Genomic DNA, 13,170 nt, shown 5'->3' with positions numbered 1-13,170 from the left:
CAGGAAATAGGTCGAAAGTCTATCACTTCAACAGCTCCAGGTCTTTTTGGAATAAGTACAAGAGATGTAGAGTTTAAGGCCGATGGTATAAAAGTATCCTGAAAGAATTGTTGCACTCCCGATGTTAACTCTTGCCCAATAATAGACCATGTCAACTTAAAAAACTGCAGAAAATCCATCTGGTAGGCATTCTGAAAAGGCAAGTCTTAATTGCTTCATTAGAGAAAGGAGCAAACAAAGAAGATTGTTGCGCAAATGAACAAGAAGCTTGCATTAGAGATTCAAGAAACTCAGGCAGTTGGGAACAAAATCGTCCTTTGATTGTGCACAAAATTCCAGCCAAGAGATCTATAACTAGCTCATGAACTTCCTGAAGGGAAGAAGTAGCAGAACCATCTGGTTTCAACAAGAACTTTATGGCATTCCCAGCATTTCTGGCCGTAAAGACCTTATGGAAGAAAGAAGTGTTATAATCACCCTCGCCCAACCACTTGAGACGAGACTTCTGCTTAAAAAAGCTTTCCTCCGCAATACTAAGATGCACCCATACTTCCTTTGCTAAAGTTTTATTCTGAAGATTGACGGGAGAAGGATCATTCAAAGCTAATAACTGAAGAGGATTAAGCTTAGCATGAGCCTCAACTACTCGCTTCTCTAATTCACTAAAATTATCCCTCATCAAAGATTTTACCGGGCCTTTCATCTGTTTTAGCTTGAAACAAAAGTCTTTAGGAGAAGAGACTGAAACTCCAACCTGAGCCCAAGCTATCCTCATTGAATCCAAAAACTGCGGATGTTTTGTTAAGAGGGAGAAAAACTTGAATGGCCTGGTACCATAAGAAGGAGGAGGAGTGTTGAGCTGAATATGACAAGGTGTATGATCTGAAAACTCCGGAGCCTCAAAGGTACAATGACTATTTGGGAAACTTGTTAGCCAACTTCCATTCACCAAGCATCGATCTAATTTCTTCCCAATAGGATCTACAGATCTTTTATTTGTCCAAGTGAATCTAGGTCCACTAAAGGGGAGATCAAAGAGGCCTAAATCTGCTAGGCAATCACCAAACATCCTCATTCCTCTTGTCGAGCAAACAATAATAGCATTGGAGGTTTCAGCTGGACAAAGGATCTTAAAATCTCCATTAACCATCCATGGCCTGTTTGATAAACCAAAATTTGCTTCAGTACTTCGAAGAGAAAACCAAAGCTTTTTTCCTTCTTCCTCTTCATTCGAAGCGTAAACCGCTGTATAAATGAGGTCCGTTCCATCCTCCAACAAAATTTCACAAGTAATTGACTGAAGATCCACATAAAGAACTCGTGCTCTAGTAGGTGCTTTGTAAATGATCCATATCCTTCCCAAGTCTGAGAACTGGTAATTAGATAAAAGGGTCCTTCCTGAACCAAAAGTAGAGAAAATATGGTTCTTATTTGCTTCTTTAACATGCAACTCCAAAAGGGCTCCAAAGGTAACTTTATGAACATGAAGCCAGTTGCTAAGAGGTCGATGCTTTGACGATTCGTTAAGACCTCGCACATTCCAAAAAAAGTTACTCGACATATAAACATATTATGGGGTGTGACGCTTCCCTCCTTGATCAGAGAGAACGCCACCTGGAGTAGGTGATGGAAGGTCAAATCTCTTTCTCTTCATCTTTTTCCCTTTGGAGGAAGATAACAAAGAAGAAGAAGAACCGTAGATAACCATAGAAGAAGACTCATCATCTAACATAATAGCATTGTCCTCTAAAGATAGCATATCAAAACGGTTTGAGGTAGTAGTAGACGGAGGAACAACCACAAGAGAAGCACAGGAGGTAATACCTTGAATAACTGCTTCAGAAGACTGATTAGAACTGGACTGAACTACATCTGAACCAACTGAATTGATGATGTGGTTAGGTACTGAATCTTGACCACTCTGTCCATTAAAAGGAGTATCTAACTCTGTTGGACTTTTAACCTCAACAGAAGGAGAGTGGATTTCTGTAGAGAAAGGAGATAAAACTTCTTTTACCTGAACCGTGGAGGCTTCTATATCAACTGAAACACCTTTATCCCCAGAAGCAGTACCACTAGGAACAGGTTTCCATATCTGCTTCTTCTCAACATAAGATGTGGAAATCTTCTCCTTAACTACCTTTGAAGAAGTCAACTCAGATTGAGGAGCTGTTGGACAAAAAGCAGCCTTATGCCCTATTTCGTTTCAGAGAGGACATAGAGGTGGAAGCCAAGGATAAGTGACTTTCAGAGTCAAGACTTGACCATCCTCACGCTCAAGCTCCAGCATAGGTGGAAGAGGCTGCGTAAGATCCACAATGACTTTTACCTCAGCTCAACTGATGCTACTGAAAGGCTTATGGTCTACCGCTCTTCCTAGTGGCCTACAAATGATACTTAAACCCTCCTGAGTTATTAGATCAAAAGGTATATCTTATATGCACTCCCAAACCGGAGCTTTTTCTAAAGAAGGTGGATTATAGCTGAATTCTGATTTCCATGCCGTGACAAAGAATGGGGAGTCACCTACATGCCATAATTCTTGTTGCAACACTCGTTTCCTTAGAGAAGGAGAGGGAATATAAAAGAGAAAAGCATTCTTGGTCAAATTATGGACCGTAACACGTTTATCTTTCCCCCATAGAAAGTTCAAAACACCCCATATCTTTCCATAAGATAGAGTCTTTCCATAGAAAATTCCTACAATGAAATCTTCATGAAGTTTAGCTCCTCTTTCAAACACATCATTTGAAACCTTAACACGAGGACGACCTTCAACTGAAATTGAAATAGGAGCCGACGAAACAGGGAATTTATCTACAGAGGTAAGATTTTTTGCCCAATTAAAACCTGAATCAGAGACTCGAGGTTTAGATATTGGTGAAGAAGAGGCGCCAGTAGAGACAGATTGGGGAACAGAGGAAATTTTCCTGACTAAAGAAGGAGGGGCCGCTCCGTGAATACCATTATCAGAGCGAGTAGTATGATTTTTTTGATTTGCCTGAGGTAGAGAGGAAGAAAGAGGGAGATCTGACATCACCACATCGAGAAGATGAGGAAACTGATCCGACGAGATAGAACCAGGGAGAAGAAGAGTCGGATCTGGTGGAACCGGTAGGGGAAGAGGAGGAGAAGCCTCAGTCATCGGAGAGATGAAGCTGAGCGGTGGCTAGAAGAACTGTAAACGAAAATCGCTTTTTTCACCAGCTTACGTCACGAAAACCACTTGCAGAGGAAACCTTCGAGGTTATCGTCCGATGGATCATATAGATTGCATTTATAATAACTTGATTATCAGATGTGAGTGAGGGAAGTCTTATAGACAAATATGGAACTTGAAAAGAGAGAAAGAAACCAATCTTATGACTCGTAACATTTCCATAATTTCTCCTCTATGCATAACAGAACATGCAATGCATATCATAACAAGATCCAAGTAAGAAACGAATTACGTTGGAGAAAAGATCAGACTGCAAGATGATAGGCTCGTAAAAGGTGTAAAATAATTTGATAGGTTAAGACCCATGTTAGTTACAAGCATTCGCTGATGGATAAAAAAGCTTTGAAACCTTGAACGTAAATCAAGATAAGACATATCAAGAGTTTGATAACCAGATTTTGTCACATTGGGAAGGTTCTGCCTGTAGAATACCTCACATAGGGCACTTAATTTATATATTCAGGTGATGAGAAAATGGAACAGAGCAATAACAACAACCTCAAATTAAGCTCCACTCCTGCTGTTGATAGTGGTATGATTAAATGCTTTTAATGCTCTCATTGTAACAATTAAAATGCCAACAATCATAAAAAAACAAAATGGTGATCAAAGTTATACTGACCATATATATATAGTGGCACTAAGAAAAGAAAATTCCAGACTGAGAACAAACAAGTAAAGAAACTGTATTTCTTATCCTTAAATCAAGATTACAATCAAGAACCTAAACTATCTTGGGACTTTGTGGTAGAGATCTCCTAACTCTCTTATCCTAACAAAACAACTAACAAGACTTCTCATTCTTATCCCACCCACTACTAAATATACCACTAATAGTTGTGCTTATCAAATACTCCTACGCTAAACTCAGCTTGACCTCAATGTAAACTCAGCTTCATCACAATGATTGTAAAGCCTTTCTTCATACTTGCTTGCCTAAACGTAGACCCTCCATTGAGCCAGAACTCTTATATCTTGTTTGTATAACTATCTAGTCACTTCTTATATCAAATTAGTCTTGTTCTTGTAATTGATTTCCACAGTTTCAGCGTGTTTCTTCTCCCCATTCCCTCCATAAGCTTCCCAGCCCGATGCCCTCGATACACTACTTCCTCCGTGGAGTTTCAGCTTTTCGTCAAGCTAAAATCGCAATAATTTGTGCAGCAGAACTACCCGATACGATTCCATCATTCTTTGTAGACAGCAAAACTCTGAAAATACCATGGTTTTTATATTCTTAAGGTTCATCTGTATACTCCAATTTGTTGCAGCAAATAACTATAGAAGATTAGTATAATGCTCCTTGTATTACCACCCTGCATGTAAATCAACACCAGTTCTGCCATTTCAGACCTATACTATCTAAATATGCAAGATTTCAAAGACTTTCTAAGAAACACGCTATTGAACACCAGATAGACATGGGATCGAAGCTTATTATCCATTGATGTCCTTACAAGAGTTGATAGCTTGAAAGATCGTCATCTTCTTCTTGTTTGTTTCTATCTTTTCGTTCTTCAGAGGCATTACATCGAACACTTGGCGTGCATTTTCATTCAACAGAGCAGCTAAGAGTAGTGGAAATTTTCTCAACCACTGATCAGCAAGAATCAACATAAATTGATGAGAGTAAATAACACAAAAGTATTTAAAAATAGAATTGTATTAGACTCTCATCCATTTAGTGTTACAACTTACCTTCTCTTATATAGAGATTAGGATAAACAAATGATAATGTTAATTTTTCTAAACGTAATGTTTATATTTATCACAAATTTTCTAGAATAATATTTTCTTAGTTCCATAATTTCGTTTTATCTTCTCAAGTTCTCAACCATCGATCATTGTCGATATCCGGTTCTCCATCTCCCAATATTTTCCATCAACATGTGTCGCCATCTTCCGGAAGAAGAGGTTTAACTGAAACAATTCTGTTTTCTGAGAGATTAATCTTTTGGAGTATGATATTCTTTACTTATTACATTTGTGATGTTCTCTTATCTATACTATTAAAGCTGAAGTACCCATAAAAAAAAAAAAGGAAAAAACCTAAAAATTCATCATCTATTATTTTTTGAACGTTTAATACATATATTTTTTTAATTGGTCTCTCTAGTTATTTCATTTCTGATGTTAATTATTTTTTTTTTAATTTTCAAAATAACATCATTCATTTTAAATTAATGTTTTCGGTAATCCTTATATACTACTTTGCTAAGAAAATACTTGGGGTATAGTATTCACATAAAAATATTGAGCTTTTATATACCTCATGTGGTTCTCTTATAGCATCGCAATGCTATACTAACCACACATATTTCTTCACTTTCTATTTTTAGAAACTCACACATATTTCTTCACTCATGACACAAACAAGTCAAATCCAAGAAATACTCATCTTACTAAAATCCAATGTCATAATCGTTACAACCAAAACGAAAATACAAAAGACTTACATCCAAAACCAAACTAAAAAAAAAACAAGACCAATAGTCTACTCTTCGACTTGCTTGTCGAACCACTTCTGCAACCTTGTCTTCATCATGGCCACTGGCTCCCAAGTCTCCTCCAAGACTCCATCACAGTCCCATTGGACTCTCATCAAAAGAATCTTCGAATCCCGGTCTGGCACAATACTTGGCTCGTACTCCATGAAGTCTCACAATCTACTGCACATACTTCTTGGCAAACACTGCCGCTCCATCAGTCTTCTTGATAGCCAAGAATTGTGCAGACTTGGTCAAACGATCCACAATAACCCATATGGCATCCTTGAACCGAGACACTCGCAAACCTACCACGAAATCCATCGTGATCATGTCCCACTTCCACTCTGGAATAGGAAGACTCTACAGTAGCCCGCTTGGCACCTGATGCCAGCCTTCACTAGCTGACACACATCACACTCAGACAACCACTTAGCAACGTCCTTCTTCATCCCAACCAAGTGATAGTACCTCTTCAGATCTCTATACATCTTTGTCGCTCGTGGATGAATAGAGAACATGCTTTCATAAGCCTCAATCAGAATCTCCCGCCTCAAACTCTCATCCTTGGGCACAGAAACCCTCCCATGCACAAGAATAGTACCGGAAGGTGCTGATTTCACCCACCAAGATTTCCATATCCTGCCCTCGAGCTAAAGCCGCCCGCTTCCTACTCAGAGCATCTGCAACCATATTAGCTTTACCGGGGTGGTAAGCTATTTCCTGATCATAATCCACAACCAACTCCATCAACCGCTTCTACCTCAAATTCAACTCTGGCTGCGTGAATATGTACTTCAGACTCTTATGATCTGTAAACACTTGAACCTTCGCTCCATACAGGTACGGTCTCCAAATCTTCAGAGTAAAGACTACCGCTGCCATCTCCAAATCATAAGTAGGGTAATTGCCCTCATGCTTCCGCAACTGCCGCGAAGCATATGCAATCACCTTACCCTACTGCATCAACACACAACCCAAACCAACTCCTGAAGCATCCGTGTACACCACATACGGCTCCCCCTGCTCTGGTAAAGCCAAGACCGGCGTACTCGTCAACATCTCTTTGAGCTTAGAAAAACTCTGCTCACACTCAAGAGTCCACACAAAAGGAACATCCTTCCCCGTCAGCGCAGTCATCGGTTGAGCTATGCTTGCGAAACCCTTTACGAAAAACTCCGCCAATCCCAGAAAGCTCTGAATCTCTGTGGCATTGCGGTCTAGGCAAATCTCTGATAGCCTCGATCTTCTCTGGATCCACAGAAACTCCCTCTGCGGACACAATGTGACACAGAAAACCCATATCTCTCTGCCAGAAACTGCACTTGCTCAGCTTAGCATACAGCTTTTGCTCCCGCAACTTCTCCAGAACTACCCTCAAGTCCCCCTTGTGCTCCTCAAAACTATTAGAATACATCTAGAACACGCTGTTCATCAGCCTCATGAACGCCGCTGGTGCATTTGTCAATCTGAGACATCATCACAAACTCATAATGGCCATACCTTATCATTAACACCGTCTTACGGATATCCGCCTCGTCAATAGAAATCTGATGGTACCCCGACGCCAAATCAATATTAGAGAACCACGTAGCTCTTATCAACTAGACTAACAACTTGTCAATCTACGGTAAGGGATACTTATTCTTAACTGTGACTCAGTTAAGTCCCTGGTAATCGATGCAAAGCCGAAAAATCTCATCCTTCTTCTTAACAAACAACACTGGTGATCCCCACGGTAAAACACTTAGACGGATGAAACCCTTACTAAGCAGATCCTCCAACTGCTTCTTCAGCTTGGCCATCTCTGCTGGAGCCATCCGGTACGAATCCTTAGACAACGACAATTGAAACACGTCCTCGAATTCTTGGACCACCTGAATCTTACTCACCGCTAACTCTCCCACCCCTTCTTAATTATCTTCTCCACCTGCTCGAAGTAGACTCTCCCCTGGTGACAATCCAGATGAACTCTGTGTTAATCCAACCAATCCATGCCCAGAATTACACATACAACTAAACGAGACTAATGTACAGATCTATCGGCATCGACTCTCCCGCAATATGCACATCTACACAACTAGCCCGTCCTTGAACCGCTAACAACGCACCTCCCAGGACTTTAACGGCACTGAAATAACCACCAGGATCTCCTCGGATATTACCACCCAGCTGAGCCCACGGCTGCCCTCTCGGCTGCACCGACTGCTGCACCCCCGGCTGCACCGAATGCTGCACCCCCAACTGCACCATCTGCTGCACCCCCGGCTGCACCCAGTGCTGCACCCCCGACTGCACAGCTGCTATCACCTTTGCTGCGTCTTGATGTGCCCCATTTTCTTGCAGTGGAAAATGACACAAGTCTCCACACGCGGTTCGCTCTTCTTCGGGCCGCTCGCCTGTTTGTGATCCATGCTCGCGCACCCAAAGCATCCCCAACCACCTTGACATGCCCTGGAAGCATCATCCCACTTCCTATTCTGTCACTGAGCAAGCTTGCCGCCCCTGCTCGGACCTGACTGCGGCTAGGCCTTCTTCAGTTGCATACGCGATGCATAGGTTTGCACCTTGCACCGCACCCTCATATCATGACTGAGACCCTTCATGAACCGACGCACCTGCATCTGCTTCGGATCTCCCGCACGACCCAAGTACACAAAGAGTCTGCTAAACTCCCGCACTGATCGCACTCCCTAAGTCAACGCCAGAAACTGCGACTCCATCCGGTCTAGTGCCTCCACCGGAAACTACTTGGCATTAACCTCTGCCAATAAGTCCCCCCACACCATCAACCCCGAACCTCTGCAACTGCTCCATCATCTGCGTGTAGTACGGCTGCTCGATAACCGGACCTACCCCCTCTGGTTTCACATCCCTGACACCGGGCTGCACATCAGGCCTATCTAGCGCAATAGGCTACACTCCCGCCACCCCTCGTGGTCCAACTAAAGCATGCGCTGGTACCGCTCCAGATAACCACTCTAAAAGCTGTGTCGGCAGATCCGCAATTCGATCATTCTGACCCTGGGCCCCACCTATTAGAACACCCCAACCGGGTTTCCAGCAAGCTGCCTCCCAAGAGCATCGCTAACATGCTCGGCCGTAGCACTCTGGTCCACGCCACCCGAGGCAACACAATGCCCCCTACCGCGACCACGCCCACGACCAGCAGCTCCACCTCTAACCATCTACTGTACAATAGAAGGCTAAGCACATAAAACTTTAACAATAAACATACAACTTACCGTGCAATCTCATTGAGGCTTGAAAGGATGATCTAGGTCTCCATGCCCACACAATTGATTAAACACACATAATCAATCAAGCATGCAGTTCACATCATAACTTAGCAACAACAAGATTCATACATCGCTTCACATTCACCAATTTAACCCCGCCCCAGAACCGTAAGGGCTCTGATACGAAACTGAAAAGATTCAAATTATATTTTTTTAAGCATGCAAACCAGATTAACCCCAACCAGCTAAACCAACTAAACCGGACTAAATCAATTTAAACCATCTAAACCGGTCATAATCAATTTAAACCAATTAACAGAACAAAACGATTAAGCGAAAAGATCAAAAATAAACCAACCCAATCGACAAATAACTAGCTGCACAACCGAGCTCGACACTCTAATTGCGAGTCGCAGATATCCTCGCGGAACAAAACATTGGTGTCGAACGACACCCACCATTGGTGTCGATTGACACTGACACCCACCATTAGTGTCGATCGACACCAACACTATGTAGTCGCTCCAGCTGCGTTTTCTCACTGGATCTCCACTTCAAATCACCCACATGCTATGAGCGAGTCTTCAAAAGGTTCCACTGGGATCATTCAACACAAAAACAACCACACACAGGGATCATTCAACACGGAAACAAAGAAGAACAAGGAAGGATCTAGCTCTTCTAACACCAACAACCATGGATCTAGCCTCCACTAGCCTTAACCCACCAAGATCAGTCACCAGACACCACCAAAAAGCTTCACAGAACCCTCAGAAACTTTAGAAACTTTTCATTCTCTCATGAATGTTAAAAAGCGGCTGAAAAGAACAAAACTTGACTCCTCTTCCTTTTAAAATACGACCTAGGGTTAACCAACCCAACTCCAATCAATTTTGCAATTAAAATCAAACTGATCGACACCACCCATTTCCGAACACGGGTGTTACAGCGGTGATTGTCAAACTAATGAGAACGCGACCCCTAAGTGTTGGAAGGGGGACACGACCCAATGAGGTGCGTATGATACTCCACCAAGAGTTCAGCCTAAACATTTCTTATTGGAAGGCATGGCGAGCGCGGGAGATAGCTATGGATAATGCAATGCGTTCGGCGACGGGGAGTTTTGCCTTGATCCAGCCTTATTTCAAACTACTCTTGAAAACAAATCAAAATTCCATTTTCATCCTTGAGATAGAGAAGGATAGCGCTAGCGTGGATACATTCAAATACATGTTCTTCTCATTTAGCGCCTCGACTAAAGGATATGAGTTCATGCACAAAGTGTTTGTTATCGATGAAACCCATCTCAGAGGATGAAATGGTGGGTGCTTGATTGCAGCTAGCGCCCAAGATGCCAACATCCAGGTTTTCCCCCTAGCATTTGGAATCGTCAACAGTGAAAACGACGCAGCCTCGACTTAGTTCATGGAGAAGCTTATAGCGGTTGTGCCTGACGAACCTGAGCTGGTGTTCGTGTCAGACATGCATTCTTCGATTTATGAGAGTATCTGAAAGGTAATACCCTACAACCTGAAATCTCCTTATTATGATAATGAACTAGTTAGAGTGGTAAACGAAACGTTGTCTTATCGCAAATGCATTCAATATATCCGCTAACAAAATCGTGATAGGATTATAAAGTTTACCATCCATCGAATGTGTGATCCCCCACAACATGCACTTGTATTGGTACTTAATCGTTAAGGTTGTTTATGGGTAATAAGGGAAAACATATTATAGCATTGCATACTCTATGTATTTGTACTACGTTGTTAGTCATTAGATTGTTAATTGATCATGAAAACATTAGCAGGTCATAGAGTTTATGGGTAATAGGGGAATATATATCATAACAGTTAATTGCTACGTGGTCTTCACAACTTGAACTGATAATTAGTCGCCATTTTCTACTTCTTGTAATAGTGCTAAGTCGTGTATATTGTTAATTGGAACTGAAAATATAACCAGTTTATATGCCTGGGCAAAATACTCAGACCCGAAAATCCGACCCGAACCCGATCCGAACCGAACCCGTAACCTAGAAATACCCGAACGGGTTCTATTTCTCTAAACCCAAAAATCCGAATCCGAATCCGAATCCGATCCAAATACACCCATAATATAAATATATAATAATAATTTATTAATAATATATATCTATTTGTAATAATCAAGTGTCAAAATTATCCATTTTTTGTATATTTTGATTGTTTTAAAGTTATAAAATCTTTTTCAAATAAATTTAAGTTTTATGTAGGTTTTGAAATTTTTTTAGTAGTTTGGACATATTTGGATATTCAAATTTTGAACTTTGAGAATTTCGAGTAATCCGAAACCGAACCCGATATCTAAAAATACCCGAACGGGTTCTATATCTATAAACCCGAAACTCCGAAAATCCGAAATACCCGACCAGAACCCGAACGCCCAGGCCTACAAGTTTATATTGGGTGTAAATAGTAACAGAAAACTTATTGGTTAACTTACTTAATAATCATTTATTGGCTAAATGTGTTAATTTATTTATCTCATGCTGACCTAATTGACACATGTTTGAATACACATTCCACAGGTATACCCCATGGCTTTCCACACCCTCTGCCTTGTCCATCTTAAGAGAAACATAATCTCCATTTTCAAATCGGAGCCGCTGATCTGTTTGGTGTCAAGTGCAGCTAGAGTCTATAGACATGGTGATTTCAACCGTATTTTTGCAGAAATCAAAGCAATGAATCTTGCGTGTGCATATTACCTTACCGGCATTGGGTTCGAGATTGGACAAGATCGCATTCGTGGGAGATCGATTCAATGATATGACAAGCAACATCGCATAGTCGCTTAACGATTTCTTGAAATGGCACGCGATTACCCGGTGATTTCAATCCTAGAAACCATATGTCCAATATTGGTAACATGGTTTGCCCTCCGTCGCATTGCAGCACTGCTGGAGCAAAATACATTGCCACTCAAGGTCCATGAATGGTCATTGAGAATTACGAAAAACGAACCGGATATGCCGTGTACAAGATTGGGGATGGGCATAATACGAGGTACGTGAACATGGCAATCAGGCTTTTGTTGTTCAGTTATGGGAGCGAACATGTACTTGCCTTGTGTTTCAGATGTTAACAATTCCTTGCACACACGCAATAGTGGTTGCGATATAAGAACGCAAAAAGTTTGACACCTTGGTAGGGTACAAACAAAACTTTCACGGTTTGAGGTTGGGTTACAAAGAAATGATCATGCCAGTCCCAGACATGGCTACCTTTTCTCCTTCACCAAATGACATAGGAGGTGGAAAGTTGGCCCCACCGTTTGTCAGGAGGCCTCCAGGCCGTCCTAGAAAATTGAGAATAATCTCAAGGGGAGAGTTCAAGGTTAGTTCATACTTTCATAGTTAGCCAATAACGTTATTATCTTATCATTTGAATAGCAAACTTCGCGCATTCGCTGCACAAGCTGCAAGAAAATGGATCACAACCGGACTACGTGTCGCGGCCTCATCCTGGTAAAAATTTCCCATTCATTTGCATTTTGAATTTTAAAACTCAAAAGAATTTCGAAGCTGTTAAACTAAGACTACAATGATATTCCCTTGGCCGGTGGCGACAAACCTCCCCACCGGTACTTCCCTTGGCCGCTGTAACACACAACTTCAAATAAACGTAAAGATATGTTATTAGATAAGATAACGGTAATTTGGTAAGAAAATAATTAAAATAATATACCAAAAGAAACGTTGTTGGCATTGGAACACATATCAAAGAAGTTGACTAAATGGGTAACATAATACTTATCAGTTAACAGTATAATTAGTAGATAATATGCCACACTTGAGTTATCATATAATTAAGTTATTCAATAATATTTAAAAAATAGCTTTTATTGATAATAACCTTCTCGCCTTTAGAACCGATACCGGTCGTTTCCACATCCACGCTGTTCTACGATGTTATAGCGTTAACATAACAATTAATGTTACACAAAAATATCAAGTATATAGACACACGATGGATAACTAATATAGAACATGCTTCTAGTACTAGTTACCTCCTCTACTTCTACACCAAAAGTTATCTTGGAACCCATGTGTTTCTCGGAAGTGTCCTACCGAATAAAGAGAGAATTACCATAGTCTTTATATTAGTAGACGATAATTTTATTAACTGGGTAAGACGTTCAATCCAGATTAAGTTATCATATAAGTAAGTTATTCAGTAAT

General features: G+C 41.1%; 1 protein-coding gene across 1 annotated transcript; it reads right to left on the bottom strand.

Moving 5' to 3' along the window:
* Positions 1 to 151: 151 nt before the first annotated feature.
* On the bottom strand, positions 152 to 1,150 carry LOC111830491. Its single transcript, XM_023782621.1, has one exon. The coding sequence runs from the start codon at positions 1,148 to 1,150 to the stop codon at positions 152 to 154; it is 999 nt and encodes a 332-aa protein (XP_023638389.1).
* Positions 1,151 to 13,170: the final 12,020 nt, after the last annotated feature.

Source organism: Capsella rubella, unplaced genomic scaffold (assembly GCF_000375325.1).
Source record: "Capsella rubella cultivar Monte Gargano unplaced genomic scaffold, Caprub1_0 scaffold_8, whole genome shotgun sequence".
In the NCBI taxonomy this organism is placed as follows: domain Eukaryota; kingdom Viridiplantae; phylum Streptophyta; class Magnoliopsida; order Brassicales; family Brassicaceae; genus Capsella; species Capsella rubella.
Note: the sequence above shows the minus strand (reverse complement) of the source record. Positions and strands in the feature narration are given on the sequence as shown.